The sequence below is a fragment of the Scardinius erythrophthalmus genome (assembly GCF_964197995.2).
Source record: "Scardinius erythrophthalmus genome assembly, chromosome: 24".
Lineage (NCBI taxonomy): Eukaryota > Metazoa > Chordata > Actinopteri > Cypriniformes > Leuciscidae > Scardinius > Scardinius erythrophthalmus.
The window spans coordinates 6,667,259-6,692,078 of record NC_138244.1 but is presented as its reverse complement, the minus strand read 5'-3'; the positions used below and the strand labels follow the sequence as shown (position 1 = coordinate 6,692,078).

The 24,820-nt window shown below is 36.6% G+C and overlaps 1 protein-coding gene across 1 annotated transcript in view; it reads left to right on the top strand.

Moving 5' to 3' along the window:
• The window catches only part of shisal1b (shisa like 1b), a 47,580-nt gene that overhangs the window by 20,687 nt on the left and 2,073 nt on the right, over positions 1-24,820 (top strand). Inside the window, exons 2-4 of the mRNA XM_081355929.1 lie at positions 3,263-3,445; positions 11,240-11,453; positions 14,979-15,287. Of these exons, the coding sequence (XP_081212055.1) occupies positions 3,379-3,445; positions 11,240-11,453; positions 14,979-15,287 (590 nt within the window). The 5' untranslated portion in view covers positions 3,263-3,378. The remainder of the gene's footprint in view (positions 1-3,262; positions 3,446-11,239; positions 11,454-14,978; positions 15,288-24,820) is intronic.

The window sequence follows — 24,820 nt, the reverse complement described above, 5'->3', positions numbered from 1 at the left end:
ACGTGTTTATCTCTTATGGGGATATTATGGGGGTTAGGTGTAGGGAGGGCTGTATTGTCCAAATAAGGTTGCACCCATTAAATAAGGGCCCTATCTTACACCCAGCGCAATTGACTTTGTACACCGACGCATGTTTCATTCCTATTTTGCACCCGACGCACAGCGGACTTCACACGTCGGTAAACTAGGAAAAGAACTTGCGCTCCCGGGGGTGGTTCAGCGAAAAGAGGAGGCGTGTTCCGGCGCAAACGTTCCCTGGTGCTATTTTGCAGTTTCAGAAAACAATTCCGCCACTGAAAAACCTAGTCTAAAGTCAGTGGCGCGTTCAGATGCTATTTTAAGCGCATGCTTGGCCATAATGTAGCGTGTGCACAACGCACATACCTGTACACTTTCTCTCAATTCTCTCATCTACACACAGACGCAGCAGTTGACATTTTTGCAAACCAAATATAATTACAAGGAAAAATATTACCACATGAGGGAAATCATTGTGGTGTCCATGAAGATGTGAAAAAATAGGCATAAATCTAGCTTACACATTTACCCAAATTATTATACGCCTGTTTAACCAAAGTTAATTTGGGTGGGTTTCTCCCATCCCCATACAATGTCACTTTTCTGTCTTTTACGGTTCTGACGAGAACGTCGGTCTCCTCGGCTGTGAACCGCTACTGGCGTGCGCCTGGCAAATCCACCATTATAATAGCAATCCGCCATGGAATGAGTGCGTCTGCTCTTAAAGGGAATGTGAGATGTCGCTCTGATTGGTTTATTTCACGTTATGCCCAAACCACACCAATGAGTAATGTAGCTACTTCAGACCAACCCATTTTAGATTTGTGTCGGGCGCACGAGTCATTTACCCCGCCGGTATAATAGCAACAGCGCCCAAGACCCGTCCACAAAGTTACTTACGTTTCGTGTTTGATACTTGCGTTTCAGATCGTTAACATAGGGCCCTGAGTCTACTTTAAAGAGAGACACTTAAATGTCATTCGGTACATTAGACCTATGAAACAAACCAAAACTCTGCATGTAAAGCATGAACTCATATTGTCGAACTGTTGGGGAATCCCACTCCACTTCAAGTGACTGAGATCAAGAGGAGAAACAAACACAGGCTTGTAGCAGAAGCAACTAAACCAGCAGATGTACAGTGTTTTGAGTACTAAACCCAACACCTCATCTTCCACATGGATATTCTTTAGATCCGTCCTCGTCCACAGAACAACGGCATGCACAGAAAACAAGGAAGAGCGAAACACTGAGAGAAGTCTGGGATTTGTCTTGAGTTTCCTTCTCCTACAGAGCAGCACAATCAGCCCAAATGAGATGAAATTGCCAAACAGTTGCAAAAAATAAACATTAAATCCATCACAGGCTCGAAATGAACAATCCCAGCATGCAGATTAACCACGCTGATTCCATTTAAAACGCTTTCCAAATCAGCCACAAAAGAACTGGTAATTTAGTACAAACCCAAAGCCCACTAAAGCCCGTCACACACTGTGCAATCGGACCCTTTTCACACACTGTGATGACTATCAAAGACTATACGCCAGCGACTTGAAATGTCTAAAATGTCACTGATGATTGTGCTCTAAAACAAAAGAAAATCACACAATTCTTCTCAGACGCCAAAAACTGTGCAGTGTGCACTGTGATGAACAATAATCACTGCATAATAATGCAGAACACAAGCCATGATAAACCTCTTTGTTGCTAACAAGAGTTTTACAGCAGAGTGCGTTTAAAATTGAAGTTACAATCTTTTAGATGAACAAGGTCCATTCATAGAGAAGGTTTATTGCATGTTCCTATTGATATGACAACAATGACAGATGGAAGATGATATTATAAGAGTATTACATGTGCTTCAGTGAAAAGAGGACTTCATCCTACCAGAGAACACCTGTGGAAAGATGAATAAGGGAAATCACTCAACGTGGCTATTGAAGTCACACATTTCAATCACACCAGCATGAGTTTTCAAGATGGCCGCTAGTGAACTGACTTCCTTTGCCCGCTAATTACAAACACTACATCACCCATAATGCAACAAAGCAGGGTTAAATTTGGCTGCCTTAAAGTCCTCCTGAGAATTTCCAATTTACACCTATTTTCCTCTCTCTTATCAACAAAGACAGGAAGCTTTTAGAGCTACTGCTAAAAATAAAGGTTAAATAATGCACATTAGCTGCATAATACATGCTTTATGTGCATTTCAGCATGCTTGCGCTGGTGCAATTGATGATGGGAAATGTAGTCGTCACACAAGCCTGTTAACCCAGTCCACAACCTCACTTTCTGGCAGGCTTCATTGCTATTCTTCATCAACAGTACACAACACACGAGAAACAAATCAAGTCATTAGGTCTACATGGTTTGTCACTTTTTTGCTAAGAAATTCTATATAAATTATTACTGATGTTTCCAAAATATTTAAAAGCAACAAATCTAATTAAATGTATTTATTTACTCCACACTTAATCTCAGTAAGAGGTAGAAATGAAAAATAAATTTGTTTGCCATCCGCCACGAAAAAAGTAAAAGAAAGTAGCAGCAAGAAATTCTAAATGCTCCCATGAGGTTCTTTGAATGTTCTTCTGGTTATACGAACGCTAAGGGAACATTCCATTTTAGAATTGCGCAAACATTCTGAAATTGTAACTTTTGAATGTTCTCTGAACATTCTAAATCAAGTAAGTTTGAGTGAACGTCCTATTAAAGTTACTGAAAGAATTGTGGCCATCCTACATGTATATTTGGGTCACGAAAATAGTAAATTATTTGTATATATTCCACTGTAAACAATTAGTTTGAGTAGGGCAAACTTTAACCAAATTAGTTTTTAGAACTTTTTTTTCTTTTGAACTTGTTTCTTTTAAGTTACACTAACTTAAATTTAACTGAAACTGGGCTGGGATTTCTTTTCACCAGTATGCTTTGCCATGGCACTCAAAAGGGAAAGAAAATGCTAAAATCAAGCTTTTTGTGCAAGATTAATCTTAAGTCAGAGATTTAGTAGCGTTTATGTTTTTCTATGCTAATTTAGAAGAGTTTCTGTTATGTTGTGTTTTTTGGGGAGTTACCATCATGGTGATGAGCGGAGCGTGATGATTCTGGCAGCTTTTTTAAGGTTAGGTTGAGTTAAATGAAGCCTTTAGGTGTGTAGAAGCAGAGTTGGAACTAAAGTGAGCCAGATCATACCGTACAGATGTCTTGGCGTGATCATTACATCTGCCCTCTTCCGCTACAGGTGTGCTGGCAAACCGTCACAGTGATGAACAGAAGCTGGAGATAAAGATGACGTCTGGAAGCAGCTGAAGCTGTCAGGCTTCATGTCTCCATCCTCCCCTGAGGGAGGACAAGAAGATGAGTGTCGCCAATCATCACTCCTTCAACATCCTGACCATCATCTTCCTCGTTCTGTCTACTACAGGTAAGACGAAGAAGTGTGCAGATGGTGTAATGTAACGGCTGTTTATTAAATAACGTTATCTGCTGTCTGAATTCTGCTGATAGGAACAAAGAGACATCAGAAACTCTGATAAATATCTCAAACTGAACCTAACGTTACGCGTTTCTTCAACTATTTTGATTTGTTTTGTAACGTTAATTTATTTTAAATTGAATTTATTAGGAGCAATTTTTTACTTTATTAGGTGAAAACTGAATCTTTTTCAATTAAATCACAGAAAGTATCATTTAATTTTGGTTTGTGTAGATTTTTATAGTTTTTAAAATTTAGAATATTTTTATAATGGAAAAAAGAGATGAAACATTAAGTAGGAAAAATAAATGATAAAGACGTGGTTCAAGATGAGCAAAAGTCAAAACCACTAAAAATACACACATTTTTATGCTTTAATTTTAGTTTATTTATTCATTTATAATTTAATTTGAAATTAAAATGTAATTTATTAGGATAAGTTTTTAAACTTCATTATAGGTGCAAATTGACAGTTTATTTGTGTAAAAATCTTAATAGTTCTCAGTTAAATCACAGTAAATGCATGCGTGTTTGTATTGATTATAATTCTTACTGTTGTTTTAAAAAACGTAGTAAAACTTTAAGGAAAAATAAATGATAAAGAAAGGTTTTAAGGCAGATTTAAAGTGACCACAGCAAAGTCAAAACCTATTTTTGAGTGATAAAAATCAACCTGTGGGACACAAAGGTGCCCGTAGATGAAGAAACATCCTCTTATCAGATTTACCGCTCTCACCCGCAGTCATTCTTTACCCAGAATCTTTGAGCGGTTCAATTTGTCTCGTCCATTGTCCATCTGTGTCTCACTGAGCTTTCCCTCCGCTGGGAGACTGAAGCTTCCAGCTTTTACATTGATCTGGTGGCCGGATTGTGTGAGATTAGAGGTCATAAAGCTGGATCAAATCGAAAAACCTCTTTAATTATTAAAGACGGGCGTGAGTCATTCTCCCTGCAGAGATTTTAAAGTCTTGGACAGCATGGAGAAAATCATCATGAAGCAAACGACAATGGTGTCACGAGTCTTTAGACGCATGCCGTGGTTTTATATATATAGACTGCCGTTCAAAAGTTTGGGGTCGGTAAGATATTTTTTTATTTTTGAAATAAGTCTCCTCTGCTCAAGTACAGTAAAAACATAAAAAAATTGACATATTATAACAATTTAAAATAATTGTTTTCTGTTTGAATATATTTAAAAATGTAATATATTCCTGTGATCAAAACTGAATTTTCATCATTATTACTCCAGTCTTCAGTGAAGTCATCAATTATTTGATGAATAGAAAGTTCAAAAGCTTGTGTACCATTATACACTACCGTTTAAAAGTTGATTTATTTACCGTTATTTGTTTATTTATTCATTTTTTGGAAAGAAATTAATAGTTTTATTCAACAAGGATGCATTAAATTGATCAAAAGTGACAGTAAAGACATTTACAATGTTACAAAAGATATTGTTTTCAACATTGATAATAATAATAAATGTTTCTTGAGCAGCAAATTAGCATATTTTCATGATTTCTGAAGGATCATGTGACACTGAAGACTGGAGTAATGATGCTGAAAATTCAGCTTATATATATATTACATAATATATATACACACACATACATAGTGTGCAGACAAAAATTGTATTACTTTTAAAGCAATTTTTTGGTCTATTTTCCCTGAGGAGAAAGACTGTAAATTTGCTGTTTATTGCTAAATCAATTTTCAATGCATTTTTAGGGCCTTTTAGAAGTGCACGAGCATACAAATGCCCTCAACGCTTATAGGCATTCACTAAAAGTGTCCACTTACTTAAGGACAAGCTTTTTGAAACTAAAGATCTTTTTTTGATATACTTGTAACATGAAGTGAAATTTAAAATAAAGTTTAAAAAAATAATGCACTTTTTGCTTTTGTTCATACTGTGAGGGCATTTTGTTGCTACTGACACCTCAAACAAACACAGCTTCTGTTTGTGAGCATCGATTTGGCGTCAGGGGAAAATATGAGTTCTTACTAACTTGCAACTAAACTTTGATTACTAAAACACATTCATTATAAGATACATAAAACGTTTAAGACTCCCAGGCTCTTGTGTTGTCTTCCTTCAAGACTTAATTAAACCACGTCAAAACCCTCATAATTTGCAGCTCCGTTTAAAATGAGTTTTGAAGCTTTAGCTCTAGTTATTTTTCTTCTCACATTTGTCTAATTAAATCTGGTAAAGCCTGAAAGAATAGAAACTTGAGCAGAAACTGAAGAACATTTTAGTTTATCTACACAAGTGCAGATTTGTCATAGAAACCTTCACCACCGAATGAATCCGAGCTAATTAGGCTGAATCGATTTAAATTCAAAACAAGTGCATGTGGTGCTGACTTCAGAAAAGTGCTCTTTAGCATGATGTCTGTGAGCTGTTGTGTCTGAGTGGTTCAGGGTGAATCGTGTCAGCATGGGTTAGTCGCTCAGACCTCGCTGTCACTCTGTGTTCTGAATACGGAGATGAATAATGAAGCAGAACTACGACTGTCATATGAAAAAACCCACCAACCCTTGTTGCACTTCCTTTGTGCGCGTGTCCGAATCAGCGAGAAATTATTCCTAGCACGTTTTTATGCTTCAGAAACCATCCAATTCCATTTCCATTTCTGAGAGGTCCACTAAATGTGGTGAGCATCGTTAAATCAGGGGTGAATTATAAATGAAATTCAGTAATTCACTATCTTATTAATTAAAAGACTTGGCTGAAGATCGGTGGTTTAAAAGTGAAATGCTAATGCCTGCTTTCGGCAATCCAAATCACACTGTACGACATGGATATAATAAACTTGAGTACGACATGTACAGTATGTAGACTGTACGATGATGACACCTGTTGAATCGTAGGCTACGACGCAAGTTAGTATAGAAGAAAAAAACGTCATCAGCATGTAGTGGTAAACAAATAGAGCAAGATGAATCGCACTTTGGCAATTGTGGTTTATATGTTGAAAAAAGAGGAGGAAGCGAAAGAAAACATGGATGCGGTTATGGCTTGGGAAAAGAGGCTGCTTTGAAACAATATGTATTCAATTCGTATGAATTTTACAAGGTTGCTAATTCGAATTCGATTTAGCAAAAATCGTACATATTTTACGAGTTGCCCAATTCGTATGAATTTGTACGAATAACCTACCCCTGACCCCGCCCCTAAACCTAACCGTCACTGGGGTTTAGACAAATCATACGAATTCGTACAAGTGAGGTCGTACGAATTCATACGAATCAGTCACATTTTACTCACTCGTACGAATTGGTCGTGAGATAGCATTGGTAAAGCGATATACCAATAAACTTGAATATTAGGCTATATTATATTATGTTATGGGCCCTATTTTAAAGATCTAAGCGCACGGTCTAAAGCACATGGCGCAAGTTCACTAAGGGCGTGTACCAATCCACTTTTGCTAGTTTAACGACGGGAAAAATGGTCGGCGCGCCCGGCGCATGGTCTAAAAGGGTTGTTTCTATTCTCTTAATGAGTAATGGGTGTGTTTTGGGCGTAACATGCAATAAACCAATCAGAGTCTCATCTCCCATTCCCTTTAAAAGCCAGTTGCGCTCGAGCCATGGCGGATTTGCTATTTACATGCGAATTTGCAAGTGTAAAAACTGAACGCTTCTCTAGCAAGGAAACAGATATGCTCATACGTGAGGTTAAAGCGCTAGCAGACGATCTACGGGATGAATGGTTTGTTGTAGAGAATTTGGAGTTGTATGACAAATTTCAGTCAGGTTTTAGGAAGAGACACTCTACTGAGACCGCCTTGGTGAGAGTCTATAATGACCTTCAAATGGTTTCGGACGCAGGTCTATGTTCAGTGTTGGTACTTCTAGACCTTAGTTCTGCCTTTGATACTGTGGACCATCATATCATGATTAGGAGATTACGTGAATGGGTGGGTGTATCGGGAGTGGCCCTAGATTGGTTTACCTCATATCTCTCAGATAGAAGTTTTGATGTCTATATTGGTGATTCCCACTCTGCATCATCACCCCTGTTTTGTGGTGTCCCACAGGGTTCAGTGTTGGGTCCAATATTGTTTATTTTATACTTGTTGCCTTTGGGTCAGATTATTCGTGATTTTAACATTTCTTATCACTTTTACGCAGATGACATTCAGCTTCATTTTACATTCCGGCAAAATGAGTCATCCGAACTTACAAGGCTCTTAGATTGTATAGATGCCATAAACAACTGGATGGCTGAAAGTTTTTTGCAGCTGAACCCAGATAAGACGGAGGTTTTAATTGTAGCGCCAGACAGCGTATTCTTCATGTATTCTTCATGTCGGAAAAGATGGTGGGAAAGGTCCGTAGCCCTTTACTGAAGTCCGATGGGAAAAAATCAAGCAATGTGCGTAGGAATGGCTCAAAACGTCGGACACTACAGAGCTAGCTATTGCTAATAAACATGTTGCCCTCCTGGACAAACCGGTCTCTGATGTCCCAACAACTACGGGTTTCACCCGGCCTGCTATCGGCGTTTTATAAACAAAAAAACGCTTGACTTGTGTGTATGTGTGTGATGGGTAGGTTTAGGGGTCGGGTTAGTGTGTGTGTGTGTGTGTGTGTGTGTGTGTGTGAGAGAGAGAGAGAGAGAGAGAGAGAGAGAGAGAGAGAGAGAGAGAGAGAGAGAGATGGGTAGGTTTAGGGGTCGGGTTAGTGTGTGTGTGTGTGTGTGTGTGTGTGTGTGTGTGTGTGTGTGTGTGTGTGTGTGTGTGTGTGTGTGTGTGTGTGTGTGTGTGTGTGTGTGTGAGAGAGAGTTGGTTTAGGGGTCGGGTTAGTGTGTGTGTGAATCTGATAGTGAGGACAGTGATCTTGATATTTAGTGATGTGTATATGATAATAAAATTAATATAGGACATATATTTAATATAAATAAATCAAAATTAAATCTTGTTTACAATAATCATTCCTGTGAATATGTACATGTAGTGCAGTTACTGCTCGTGTATGCAAATTAACAATTCACCATTAAATGTGTTATTTTTAAAAGTGTTTTTTTTTTATACTTTTGAGTTTAACTTGGAGTGAGATGGGGGGGTGGGGTTGCAAAAAAAACCTTGCATCACAATAAGTGTATTGTGATTGTCAAAACATTTTAGTAACTAAACTGAATTTTATTAGGTTTAGTGACAACATGTTACAATGTTTATATACAATTTCTGGTAAGCTACGTTTTTTTTTTTTTTTTTTTACAAATTTCTTGAAACAAATTTCACGATTTTAATTCAATTCTTGTGATTTGATTTAATATTGACTCATTTGGATAAATATTAGGTACACAAGATAGGCGGTCATTTTTCTCAAGAAAAAAAAATACATACAGACAGCCCTATCAGCTGGTAGCATTATTTAAGGTTAAAAATAACTCAAATTAAATATAATGCGTTTTTTATTATAATAACAACTTTATTTAATGATATAAGTACAAATATAATAAATATGTAATATAGTACACATATTTAGCAAAATACTCTCTATAGCTCTTTTTCTAGCCAACTAACGTGCCTATAATAATATATATATTATGGTCATTAAATGGCTTTCCTGAGGTAAATGTTATGTGACATAATTGTTCCCCAGCTGTTTTATTGACCCTTTTGTTTGATTGATTGATCGATATTATGTATGAAGAATATAGGCTACATTTTGGTAAGCTGTACTGTTTCTTTCAACATTGTTCATTCGTGTTTATTTTCTATTAGCTAGTAGAGATGATCGGGTCACGTGCCGCTGATCTGTCGCGTCACAATTACAAACGCCAAAACGGTATTTATTGTTTGAATTTCGTAATAAAAGTGACAGAATCTGAGAGCTGAGATTTTTTTCATTTCATAACTAACCTGCTCTGTCAAGTCTGTCGGTCTCCGTGTCCTCTTTGCTTCGCGATTTTTCTGTGCGTGAGAAAATGGATGTGTGGCGTGAGAGCGTGTGAAAAGTGTCAATTGCGTGAGTCTCACGGTGAATGCGTGAGAGTTGGCAGCTCTGTTATTATATTTTGGCTTAATTCTATTTGTTATTCAGATTTTACCTCAAATATTACCTTTGAATTGGAACAACATAATGAGAAGTAATTGGGATGTTAATGCTACAGTAGAAGTTTTCTTGATAATCTTATCATGTTTACTGTCCCTAGATAGCAACTTCAGGTATATCACACATTTCAAACTGGTTTATTTTGTACTTCAAGTGGTAATTCGGCATTTTTGGGTTTATATGATAAACAGGTTTGAAAGTGCAAAATTCCCTGTTTTCCCTTTTTTTCAAAATGGGCACCTTTAGCAAATGATTTTTCTCAAAAACTGCAAGGTTGTGTGTGGAAAACTTTTTCCTAAGGAATCTTTATATATCTCTGATGTTTAATATAAAAAAAGTAGGTAGTGCCCCACTTGGTGGAACGAAACCTATTTCTAGGCCTCTTTTAGGCTACCGACAGCGGCCTATTGGGGTGACATTTGACAAATCTCTATCTTTCGAAACCCACATCAAATCACTGGCCAAATCCTGTTTTTTCCACTTACGTAATATTAGTAAATTGAGGTCTGTAGTCTCTCACTCAGAACTGGAGATACTCATTCATGCCTTCATTTCCTCTCGTATTGATTATTGTAACTCACTTTTCTCCTCACTTAACAAATCTGTTCTTCATCGACTGCAATCTATTCAAAATTCTGCTGCTAGGTTCCTCACTAGATCAAATAGGCGCACCCATATCCCCCCGATACTTTGCTCCCTTCACTGGCTTCCTGTAATTTACAGGATCCAATTCAAAATTTTAACCATAATCTATAGGGCTTTACATGGTCAGGCCTCTGCTTATCTTGCTGACATAATTCATCTTCATACCCCTCTCTGGTCTCTCAGGTCTAATAACCAAAATCTGCTATCTACGCCACGCACTCGTTTAAAGACAGGTGGGGATAGAGCCTTCGCTGCTATGGCACCCAGACTATGGAATGCTTTGCCAACCAGTATTAGGTTTGCTAAGAATGTGGACAGTTTTAGGGGACAAGTGAAGACTCATTTGTTCAGGTTAGCTTTTGGGTAATCTCTGTCTTTTTATATATTGAAAATTGTATCTGTTTTATTTTATGTTCTTTTTTTTTCCTTTTTTAGTTTGTTCTTTATTATGTTTTATTGTCTATTGTAAAGCGCTTTGTGACCTAGTCTGCGAAAGGCGCTGTATAAATAAATTTTACTTACTTACTTACTTACTTACTTACTTACTTACTTACTTACTTACAAGCCGGATTCACCATATCTTTATGTACACAATAATAATATTTTACATTGTAATCCTTTTTTTAAATATTTGGCTAGTTTGTGTGCTGCAATTTGTTCAAATAGTCCCTGTGTGTGTAATAAGCACAGTGTCCTACACGTTGTGGACTCACCTATAGGCTCAACAAAAAATAAAGGTTTCAGGTTTCAGGTTTCAGTTAGTCAGTGGCGCAGTCTAATTCAGTTGCCTGAAAATAGCAACTGAACACACCTCATTTTCAGACCAGCAGCCCATAGGCGCACAAATAGTTTAATGCTATTTAAACAACGTGGCGCAGGACGTGAAAATGATAACTGCGTCGGGCTGAAACTAGCTAAAAACACTTGCGTCGCGCCTGGCGCTGCATTGCACCGAATGTATGATAGGGCCCTAAATACAATCTAACACCACATGCTAACTTTCCTGTTTATCATTGTCTTTTCGTGCAGCTCTCTGTGCTCACTTTCGAGTGTGTGAGCCTTACTCAGACCACAAGGGGAAATACCACTTCGGCTTCCACTGCCCTCGTCTATCGGACAACAAGACGTACATGTTCTGCTGTCACCATAACAACACAGCCTTCAAATACTGCTGTAACGAGACCGAGTTCCAGACAGTCATGCAGGTCAACCTGACCACCTCACCGGACGGATACGCTCACAAGTGAGTCTCCTGCCATCAACTTCACACGCGCTGTTGAACCAGGTTATTAGACTAGGGAAAGTGTGCACCAAGTAATAACTTATGATTCAATACAGTGATCCTGGACTTTATGTTGCCACTAACAGCCCGGTTGCATCATCACAGATACACTACGTTTTTGGTTACCAATGCCAGGTGTATTTCTCACCTTTTATTATTTATTATATTTTATTATTTATTGTATATATAAAATTAAAAAAAATGAAGAGTAAAATTTATTGGAAGAGTAAGGTATTTATTGCAATTATTAGGCTACTTTTTATATTACACGCATAGGTTGTTGTGTGGTTTATCTGTGGTCACTATATATTGTTTGCAAATGATATATATATGAAGAGTTCAGATGCAAAAGCCTCTAAGTGCCATCTGAAATTTTCTTCTAGAATGATCATTTTTATCAAGCTCGTATATTTAAGTTCAGTAATTTCACGTAAATGGCATTGAAAATGACCTATTAATTGTCATTGAAGTGAAATTACTGAACTTAAATATACGAGCTTGATAAAAAAGACCATTGTAGAGGAAAATTTCAGATGGCACTTAGAGGCTTTTGCATCTGAACTCTTCATATATATATATATATATATATATATATATATATATATATATATATATACATATATAATTTCTTTGTTATATAATATAATTATTAAATTAAAAATAATAAATCAATAATTAATTTTAATTAAATGAATATAAATCATGAGTAATATAATGAATTAATAATATAAATCATATACTTTAATATTTTAAGTATTTATTTATTTAAAAAAATATTTAAAAACTTTTTAATATAAAAACTTGAATGTAAAATGTGCGTGTCTCTGTGACAAAGATGTTATATTTACCTTTTATTTATTCATTTATTTATGCATTTTGGGCAAATAATGCAGGTCATTTTGGTGGCTCCATGGCACCAGTTATTTCAGAAATACCGCATAAATTAATAAATCAGTCAATAAAATTTACATGCTTAATAAATAAGTCACATGAAATATTCATTTGAGTTGAAATTATGAAGTGATATGAAAGAGATTAAAAAGCACCGTTACGCAGGAAACCATTTGCGCTTCATTATACTGTAAAAAAATTCTAATCCTCCCAAATCAAAAATTTCAAGTGACCGATAACATCTAAATTTTTCAATTGGCCCAAGTGAAATTCTGTAAATTATAAAATTAAATTTACAGATTTTTACTTGGGCCAATTGAAAAATCTAGATGTTATCGGTCACTTGAAATTTTTGATTTGGGAGGGTTAGAAATTTTTTACAGTGTTGACATTAGTCTGTCATGATTGACCAATCAGAATGAAGTATTCCAACACTCTGCAGTAATACTGGGTAATATTTTTCCCTGCCACTACATCCTTGATTACAAAGTAGTTTCAGAGGTGAAAGATTTCTTGACAGAGTAGGCCTATGATAAAAGCCAAATGAGTTTTATGGCCAGAGGTCACACCTGCTCTGTTTACTTTCTAACGCAATGAAACGCTTCCCTTCTCATCAAATATTAACTGAAAATATGAACTGCTCCCAGATCAGCCTAGCAGCCTCACATCGTCCCCTTCTGAGATGGTCTCATTGCAGCTAATGATGTGGAAATGCTGCGAGTTACTGAGAGGACGGATGTCCTGGTGGGAAGCCATTTCATTCTCATCTGTGGTCAGCAGGATTCAGCCAGTGATATTTACTGATGGCCTGAGGTTAAATCACCCTCACTGAGTCTCAGAAGCCGCTGAGAGAGCACAAACCAGCAGCCTTGGACATACACGGCTTTGGCATATAGGCATGTCTGCTGCAGATTTGAGTTATTGTGCATCTGGCTTTTATGAGTCCAGGCTAGAATGAAATAACAGCACACCACTGTCAATAGTCCAAGATAAATGTGTGTGTGATTTTGGCCCAGAATCACACACAGACACACACACACACACAAATATGATGGGAAGACGAAGTATTTTAATTCTGGGACATAATCGCACTCACATATAAATAAATGTGATATTAAAATGTAGTTTAAAGCTGGTATAAAAATGTAAAGCTTCTTTTAGAACTGCCGCAACTTTACTTTGCATATTCTAAAAAAATATTAGACCAATAATTTCACACCAATAGTGACACAATGGCCTGCACTGCCTTTGTCACAGAAAAAAGTAAAACATTTAGAAAAGACTATTATTATTATTACAATATAAAAATGTTTTATAAATTAATAATAATCTAAAATAATGAAGAATCCCAACTGGAATCATAATAGCTTAAATTAATATTTAATATAATAATATTAATATTTTAATTTTATTTTATATATAACTACTGTCAGAGAAAAATTAAAACATTTAAATAAAATGTGTCATATTGGAAAAAAATTATTATTATTAAAAAATATAAAAATCTATAATTCAAAATAATCACAACTCAAATCATAATAGCTTGATTAATATTGATTAATATTTAATATAATAATAGTAATATTTTTATATAAATATCGTCACAGAAAATGTAAAATATTAAAATTTTTGTCATTTAGAAAATAGTATTATTATTAATACAATATAAAACATTTACCATTCATAATAATCACAACTCAATAAATCATAATAGCTTAATTAAAAATGTATATTTAATATAATAATATTAATCATTTTAACATTTTATATAAATATTAAGTACTGTTACTTGTTTGTTGTTTTAATATTTGTAGGAAAATAGTGCAGGACATTTCGCATCAAATAATAGACAAGCCAATCATCTTAATAAAAACATTGTGACCCACTTTGATTTTCTTCCTCATAAATCTATTTTAGCAGTAGTATGTCACCAGTTATTTCTGGAGTTGCAACAATGAAAAAAAAAGAAGTTATTTTCCTATCTAAACATCCGATAATAAACTGTTTGGTTCTCTTTGATTTGTTTTACATCAAATATTAAAGTGAGGGTTCAACTATCATATTTATTATTATATTGCAATTTGTCTAAAATGTTCAAACTAGCCAGTAATTCTTGCCCAATCCCGTTTTCCTCCAATTCTGGCGAGTGCTGATTCTGGATACCAGCATCAAAGAGTTCTGATATCACACACACACACTGAGATATCACACACACACACATCTGTTCCCCTTTGCTCTTGGCTCTAATAACACCATATGTTTATGAAGACCTCAGTATTGTCCCTGTCAGTCGTGGCCTTGTCTGACAGCGCAAGGCCTGTGCTTCATCAAAAAGTGGAAGTTTTGCTTTTACTGCCAGTCTGTGCACGGGATTTACTTCAGAAGGAACTGTAAAACACTTTATTAACACTCAATGCCTCACATAACACTAATGAAGTTTGAATTTATTGAAGTACTTTAATTTTAATAAGACCACTAGTGCTGCTAAAGAGTTTCCATCCATTCCTCAAGGCTTTTTGATCCTGTATATCGTAAAAAATGCTTGTTTATGGCCACATAAAACATTAAGTGCATCTACTTTTTTCTCTGTCGCAGCAATTACTCCGCATTAATCGGCGTGTGGATCTATGGATTCTTCGTCATGGTGCTGCTGGCACTGGATTTTCTCTATTACTCGGCCATGAACTATGAGGTGTGCCGGGTGTATCTGGAGAAGTGTGGGCTGGGGGGCCGCTGGCTGAAACAGGCCAGCTCTCAGTGGCACGGGGACGCACAGGCCGCTCAACCCGCAGCTCCATCACAACCTCCAGAGACACATCAACACGGCTGCGGTCAGGCCAGACACAGCCTGACGGGGGACACACAGAGTCCAACACAAACCACACACAATACGACAATGGCCTGGTGAGTGAAACAAACCGCGTTCAGAAGCACTTGCTGTGGCTCAGTGTTGATTAAAGGCACAATATGTAACTTTTTTGCTTTAAAAATAGCAAAAATCACTATATCTATGTTATATATTTTTTTAGTTGTGTACCTACATTATCCCGACTGTTTCCAACAACTTTCAAACCAGGAGAAATTTTTATTTCATTCGAAGACACGGCACGTTTCTTTATTTCCGTTTTGTCGCCGTCAATGGCGTCATATCCGCGTTGTCTCTGGTTTCCGCTCGTGCTGCCATAGCAACCAGAGCCGTCTGATAGTAACCAAAGCGACAGACGCAGACAACTGTGTAGTTCGCAATGTCTATTTCCACGCTGTTGTTGTTTCGTTCAAACATTATGGACCATGGCAAGCAGACTTTGGATAAAAAAAGGAGAACTAAAACGAGAATCAATATCAGCGCGGTGTTTTCGAGATGCCGAGAGCTCCCATAGACAGTATATAAACGAGAGCTCCACGTCCGAGACTTCGACCGCTTCTACATGTACTTTATTAAACAGGTGAGCACATTTACATAAAACTAATCAATGTTATATAGTTCAACAATGATAAAATGTTAGAATATGATCTATGTTATTCTAGCTTACTGCTAGTCTCATACAGACAAACTAACACATACATTTCAACACATTGAAATGCAGTTTAGTGTGATAGTGTAATGTTAGACCAAGTGAAACAGCGCTGCGTTACCTCACAAGTTTAATTTGTCTAATAAACTGACCTGTGAGTTGTAATTCTGCGTGTAGTTCGGTAGAATGAAATGTCCATATTCTTTTATATCCGCGGGACTCGCGTCGCGTGTGGAGCTGATAGCTGTCTCTTAGCAAACCCGAACTGCTTCATATCACAGTCATGATAAAAGCATCGATTTATTTACTCATCCATAAACATTATTAGATCGGTCGGCTTGACGTTGACGACAAGATCCATAATTCTTAGCAAATGTTGCGTCATCAAACTACGCCTTTGTTATTGTTAAGAGGTTAGCGACCCCTAGTGGAGAAAAAATTCCATACTGTACGTTTAATGCAAAAAAATTATTTCTAATTTTCTACTTGTCCTGTCAGTTTTTTTGTTTTGTTTTTAAAGAGGCCGTATTATGCCCTTATACAAAGTTGTGATTTTGTTTTTGGTATCTACTATAATATGTTTTCATGTTTTAATGTTCATTATTTCCCCCATATTCTCCATTGTTGCAGCTCCTCTCTTCCCAGTCTGTCAGTAACGCTCTGGGGTGAGTTTCCCAAAAGCATCATTGGCCAACTATGGTCGCAAGTTCTGTTGTTATCAGCATAGTTCAACGAGTCGGTGTTTCCCGAAACCATCGTTCTAACGAACATTCGCAAACAGCACCACAAAGTTGGGTAGTTGGAACGACAGCTCTCGATCTGTGGTTAGAAGAATAGTTTCATGTGGACTCAATAAATCCATATCCTGAGTCAAATAAATAAGCTGGCATTCAGGACAATCTATATAATTTATTTATAATACATATGCAAATGTCATTTACGTCTTTTAGTCTGTCAAGAGATTTAAAGCACCGTTTTTGAAGAGTGCGCATGTGCGAACGTGTCAATGTCAATGTCAATGTCACTTTTATTTGTATAGCACCATTCAAACAACACATGTTGACCAATGTGCTTTACACCATCTCAATAAAACAATACAACAATATTTAAACAAGCTGATTAAAAAAAAGAAATATATATATATATAGTATTAATCATTCTCATCAAATAGATGAATAGGCCATTTAAAAAAAGTGTGTCTTAAGTTGTACTTTAAAAACATGTACAGAATCAGCGTCCCTAACATGTGATGGTAAGCTATTCCAAAGTTTTGGAGCAACTACCCCAAAGGCACGATCCCCTTTCTGGCTTAACTTGGTCCTCGGAACTTTTAACAAGTTTTGAGTTGATGATCTCAAGGAACGTGCTCTACAACATAAGAACGCGCCTATGATTGAATCTGAAAATAAAGCAAAATAACTGAGAAAAATTAGAAATGCATGTTCGTAATTTATAGCAAAACATCTAGCATTAATTCGATTTCAAACAGATTCATTAAAAGTAGTTATTACTCCAACACCTGCGTGACGTCATTAACTAACATGGTTAAACGACCAATTTGAGACGATACAGTTTCGGAAAACAGTCGTGACTGGCTAGTTGATTTCTTCAACGATGCATCGTACTACGGTAGTTAAGCAGCGAGTTACATCATTGTTCGGGAAACACAACGATGTTTAGTTCCTGTCTCTATGAAGCCCCTCCTTCTGAAAAGCACTATGTGCTCTGATTGGTCGGCTAGAACAGTGTGTTGTGATTGGTCTACCGCTTTGAGCGTGCTTGGTAAATGTCAAACCCTTTACCATAACCGCAAACATCAGCTTCTAAACACTAACAATCAGGGGACAACACACTACTAACAGCCCTTTATTTTGTGTAAGCCTTGGGTGCGAATTATTTAAATGAGGAATGCTGTAATGTGTTCGTAAACTCAAGACTACAACGGAGGCGTTTCAGGGAGTTCAGAAACAGTGACACTGATATAGAGAATAACTCCCGCTGAAGTGACGTTGTGCTTTGCAGACTTTGCAGACCTTTTTCATGCTCAAACATCAACATTATATTCTAAAGAAAGATGAAAATAGATTGGTCCTCTTATAAATAAATAAAAAGGCAAAAATCTGAGACACTTACAATGTAAGTGAATCGAGCCATTACATAAATATTACAATAAAATAAACAATAAGCATGTTAACATGATTTCACTGTTAAAAAAAGAATTGCCTACTAATCAAAACCTCCCAACAACTACATTACAACACAACTTCGTTACAACGCCTAACATAAAGCCTAACACCCAAAAATGACTGTAAAAATGATTTAAACATCAAATAATGCACAAAATAAGAGAAAATATGGGTCCTATAATTTCTTTAAAACCCTTACATTTCTGCTTTTAAGGAAAGACACAGTCTGCAGGCGAAGACATTAAAAAAATTAACTAATAGAGACCATACTCCCCAGTTGTATGGTTAATCGCTGTACATCAAGACAATTCAAAAGTTTTCTGAAATATTATGTGTGCAAATGAATTATGCACTAATTTGCATCTATTTCCAGACATCGGAACATTGGATAAAGCCAGGTTCAAAATTCTTGTTTCATTTTGTTGACATATTAAAGGTTTTTACACAAGGTATTTTTGATTGTGATTTTTATCACTCCACAAATGAGAAAATACTGGCAACAGAAAGACAAAAAAAAAAAAGTCACCATGTTTTTAGGAATAAAATGCGGTATAAAATTCGGCGAATGCTATATGAGGAAAACACTCTGTTAAAAGACCTTTAGAATATATATAGGAATAAAACAAAAAATTGTGTGTGAAAAAAGTGCCTTGTTTTTTTTAAGAAAAAAAATAAAAAAGTGTGTTTAAGTGCCTTGAAGTCGAGTTTTCAGAGAAAAACCTAATTTGAGAAAATGCCTTTAAAGATATGTATTGCATTTGAAACCTACAGATGCAAATACACAAAGTGCAATTAAATAAACACTTAAATGTCTAGGCTTTTTTGGATGTTTTCTTTCCACCAGTCGGACAGAAGAAATGTTATGGAAGCAATATAGCCCAAAATCTCAAAAATTATCGGTGCATAAAAATGTATATGATTTTGCCTGTAGTGTCTTGCCTTTAAATCTCCAAAAATTGGCTTCATTCACTTCATTTCAACCTCCTTTTTGCTTTTTAAATAAAATGAGGGACAAGTCCAAATTATTATAGTGGATTGAGCTTAACCTGGAGTATTCTGCACTATTTCATAACCCTCACAACCTTTGCAGTCCATGCTAAATTCAACAGACACACACACACACACACACACACACACACACTAGTGGATTTTCCTCACTCTCACGGGTGTGTATCCTCTCAGGGGAGGCGCGCGTGGTTACTCATGTTTGGCCATGAACCAGATGCATCATCATCATCCCGAGCTACAGATCCAACGCTTTAAAAATACCTTTTTCATCACAAACACCAGATCCGTTTGCTAGCAGAACTAGGTCACAATCAAGAATCATTTCTCTGTTGCTAGAATGCTGTCCTTGATTCTGACATATCCAGGTCAAAAATGTCAAAAACTTCACTAAAACTCTTGAAAATAAAAAATAAAGAGCTTCTGTCATTGAGGAATCTTCAAGTCAGAACAGGGCCGGCGATTGCTATAGGCGAACTAGGCGGTTGCCTAGGGCGACAAATGTGTTGGGGGCGCGGACGCACTCTAGTGTCGCCCTATCTACTTCCCATATTAATCATAAAATTAGAACGAAACGCGAAATAAAACATGTTTATTAAACATGATCAAAGGGCGCCCCCTCAACCACACGTTTAATAACTTGTCAACCTGATTATTAGATTGAATTTATGATTTTTGTCGAACATTTCTGGATTGGCGGGGGGCGGGAGGGTTGCGTTACGTTACGTTAGGGAAGTGCTCAGCTGCTGGCGCGTTGATCGAAGATGAAGCGGTCTAAACCTCTGGTGCAAAGGGACGAAAACGGAGAAAGGAAGAAGATAAAAAATAAAGCTCAGTATAGAGGCATCTTCTCATCTTATCTACTAAGGTGTCCAATTAAATAAATTTACTTAGTATTGTAGCCTACATCACCTAATATTGGATGTTTCATTGCTGTCACTAAGCTATAGTTTGCTAGCTATTACTTTGAAGGTCAAAGTCAAATTTATTATTTGAGATAGAACTAAAAGAACTTAAATATTTTAATTTTGTAGTGGTACATACATTATCCATAGCACATTTGTTTGTAGAAGGTATAGTTAAACCAGTTTAATGGTCATAATTTGCTTAAATTAATCCAATTTGGTAAATATCCTTGAACATTCTTTGTAGAATTTGTGTATAAACAATTTACAGTTGATTCTTCAAGTCATAATTAGCTTGTTGAAGTGTTGGAGTGACTATTAGAGCATTTTTGTTTGTTCATCAATCAACATTCTTTGTAGCATTTTTGTATGTGCAATTTATTAGAGTGTATCATTTAAGTAATATTTTGCTTGTTGAAGTGTTGGAGTGACTACAGGTGAAACTCGAAAAATTTGAATATCGTGCAAAAGTTCATTTATTTCAATTATTCAACTTATAAGGTGAAACTAATATATTATATAGACTCATTACATGCAAAGTGAGATATTTCAAGACTTTGTTATGGCTTACAGCTTATGACATATCAATTCTAATTTTCTGTGATTTTGAATTTGGGGTTTTCATAAGCTGTAAGCCATAATCATCAAAATTATAACAAATAAAGGCTTGACACTTATCAATTTTCTTATTCTTATATATTATCTTATTTTCTTATAAGGGGGGGGGCGCAAAAACTTAATCTTGCCTAGGGCAACCAAAGGGCTAGAGCCGGCCCTGAGTCAGAAGGTTTTGTCTAGATCTTAAGCATGAAACTTACACAGTTGTTTTTAATTTATTGTTTGTGACAAAAAAAAGAGTATTGGGTCACATTGATTGAAGCATTAACGTTCTTATTTGCATATTCATCATGAATTACCACTTCAGTAATAGCATTTGCTGTTGTTTGACATTTTAACGGTTTCCCTCAGCTATTCCTTTAAGTTTGGCAAGTCTTTTAGTGTCTCAAACACAACTCTTGAAAGTCTTTCAAGTATTCGAGCGCATGAATCTCGCTAACTCAGCCTAGTCCGTGGGTGTGCTGCTGTCTGAGGACGAGAGGAACGCATGCATACACTATTCTCTTACAGTTCACAAATGTGTCAGCAAGACACTGTAGCCGTGTGAGTGAATACCCATCTAATTAAGCCTGTCGTTTGTGCCGAACCCTCTCATTAACAATCACAGGAGTCTCTGAAAGCTTCAGCCTCCAAGCGGAGACTTTGAATCTCTGCCGCAAGTCAGACGAGGGAGATACAATATGACACTGAGATTTCATGTGTGAGATTTACAGCAGGCACAACTCCAAAGATCTCTGAGTTTAACCTGTCAACTGACATACAACAAGTCCCTTGGATTCTGTGTCTGCGGTTGTGCTGGCTGGCCCCGCCCACAGTGACATCTCATTGGTCAAAATATGTTTTGATGAGATTGGCTGAGATTTGATTGGTTTGTGCAAAATCACAGATTGAAAGTCATGATGCTGAAATTAAATTTCATTTAAAAAATATAATTATATGTGTATAATTATTCTTTATGTATATAATAATAATAATTTTAATGTAACAGTATTTAAATGTATTTCATTGTATGTATATATATATATATATTATAATATGAAATACATATATTGTTATATGTATTTATTAACATATCTATTATATTTTTCACATATATTCATTATATATACATATACACAAACACACACACATATATATATATTATAAAACATTAAAAATATTATTATTACTATTATTATTATTTGGTAATCTATAGTAATTATTACTATAAATTGTGCAGAATTACAAAAACAAAAACATCCCTAAAACAAACCTAATCCTAATCCTATTGTAAGTACATGTAGTTAATTAATATTAGTCAGTACTTAAAAGTATAATTACACTGTAACACGGACACCAAGAAATAAAGTGTAACCTTTGATTTTTATTATATGATTGGTACAAAGCTGATTCAGTTATTCTTTTTGGTTACACTTTATTTTAAGTTGTCTTTGTTACACTGTAATTATACATTTAAGTAATATTAAGTAACTACATGTACTTACTAAAGGGATTAGGGTTTGGTTTGGTTTAGAGTTAGTTGCATGTAATTATGCATAATTAATAGTTATTACTATGCAACAATGACACTGTAAAATAAAGTGTTACCTTCGTTTTCACTGCAGTGTATTCTGAATATTTTCTAAAGTGCATATAGTGGCACTGAAAAATTAGAGCAGGTTATTGTACTATCGGGAGACATGAACAGCATGTCATATGAGGGCTCGGAGTTGGATGGTCGAGTTCTTTAATGCCCCTTCCCCAAGAGCATTGTGGGAAATTACTGAATTGGGTCCAGAGAACATCTGTTAGTGAGAGAAAAAGAAAGAAAAAGACAACCACAAATGGAGGTCCCTGACCAAAATAGAACTAAGTGAATTCAATTACTGCCCGCAGTCTATTCATAAAGCCGTTTATATGGGTCAGCTCATTCTCTGCCCGTTTGCTGTGTGTGTTTGAGGGCTACGTGCAGTTTCCCTCCTGCTGGCCTGAGAAAACATTGCCGGGGTCTTTAAATGGCATCGGATTCTTATATTGTGTGATCTAGAGAGGGGCAGAAGCCTGGGGGACGATCTTGTGTTTTCGCTTGGCAACATCTGGTTTGACTGACGTGTCATGCATGGGAATCAGCTTTAAAAGGCTATAAACAGGACACATTTTATTAAGAGCCATTTTTCAGTGGCCCCTTAAGACACATTGATGGTTTAAGCGATTAGATCCTGGTTGCTCATGTCAGATTGATGGTTTTTGGACGTTGTCAAACACGAGAGAAAACATTTATTGCTGGGTTGTTCATTATTGGCTTTAGGACATTGCTGAAATCTCTTCTGAAACTCTATATGGCACATGTGGGGTTACAGGGGTCTTTTGTCTTTGCTTCTCAGATGTTCCTCAAGAGAAAATGTATTTTTTTTGTCTAATTTTTATAGACAAACATTCAGTGATTTATTAATTCAGATTCCTGAGAGATGACTCTTATGAGCCATTTTAGTGAATCACAAACATACAGCGCACCCATTTAAGTCTGATTCCCAAGAGAATGACTCTAATGAGCCAGTTCTTTTTAGCAAATCACAAATATAGTGTAACCAGTGAAGTTTGAATCCAGAGAGAATGATTTTTATGATATGGTTCTTTTGAGTGAATCACAAACATAGAGCGTGATCAGTGAAGTCCAACTCCATGACTCTTATGACCCGGTTCTTTTGAGTGAATCACAAACATACAGCGCTACCAGTGAAGTCCAACTCCATGACTCTTATGACCCGGTTCTTTTGAGTGAATCACTAACATACAGCGTGATCAGTGAAGTCCAACTCCATGACTCTTATGACCCGGTTCTTTTGAGTGAATCACTAACATACAGCGTGATCGGTGAAGTCCAACTCATGACTCTTATGACCCGGTTCTTTTGAGTGAATCACTAACATACAGCGTGATCAGTGAAGTCCAACTCCATGACTCTTATGACCCGGTTCTTTTGAGTGAATCACTAACATACAGCGTGATCGGTGAAGTCCAACTCCATGACTCTTATGACCCGGTTCTTTTGAGTGAATCACTAACATACAGCGTGATCGGTGAAGTCCAACTCCATGACTCTTATGACCCGGTTCTTTTAAGTGAATCACTAACATACAGCGTGATCAGTGAAGTCCAACTCCATGACTCTTATGACCCGGTTCTTTTGAGTGAATCGCTAACATACAGCGTGATCAGTGAAGTCCAACTCCATGACTCTTATGACCCGGTTCTTTTGAGTGAATCACTAACATACAGCGTGATCAGTGAAGTCCAACTCCATGACTCTTATGACCCGGTTCTTTTGAGTGAATCACAAACATACAGCGTGATCGGTGAAGTCCAACTCCATGACTCTTATGACCCGGTTCTTTTGAGTGAATCACTAACATACAGCGTGATCGGTGAAGTCCAACTCCATGACTCTTATGACCCGGTTCTTTTGAGTGAATCACTAACATACAGCGTGATCGGTGAAGTCCAACTCCATGACTCTTATGACCCGGTTCTTTTGAGTGAATCACTAACATACAGCGTGATCAGTGAAGTCCAACTCCATGACTCTTATGACCCGGTTCTTTTGAGTGAATCACTAACATACAGCGTGATCGGTGAAGTCCAACTCCATGACTCTTATGACCCGGTTCTTTTGAGTGAATCACTAACATACAGCGTGATCGGTGAAGTCCAACTCCATGACTCTTATGACCCGGTTCTTTTGAGTGAATCACTAACATACAGCGTGATCGGTGAAGTCCAACTCCATGACTCTTATGACCCGGTTCTTTTGAGTGAATCACTAACATACAGCGTGATCAGTGAAGTCCAACTCCATGACTCTTATGACCCGGTTCTTTTGAGTGAATCACAAACATACAGCGCAACCATTTAAGTCTGATTCCCAAGAGAATGAATCAAATGAGTCAGTTCTTTTTAGCGAATCACAAATATAGTGTGGACAGTGAAGTTCGATTCCAAAGAGAATGATTTTTATGACATGATTCTTTTGAGTGAATCACAAACAGACACCGCTACCAGTGCAGTCTGTCACTAATGATTCTTCGGCTCTTTTAATGAATCCCAATTCATTACAATTCCCAAACCTGTTTTGAAGAGGTGGTAATGTTGCACTGTATAGAGATGGAAGTTCAGGGTTAATGTTGGGCTAATGTTCGCACTGGTTAACCTCTCAGTCTCCTGCTGCTCTG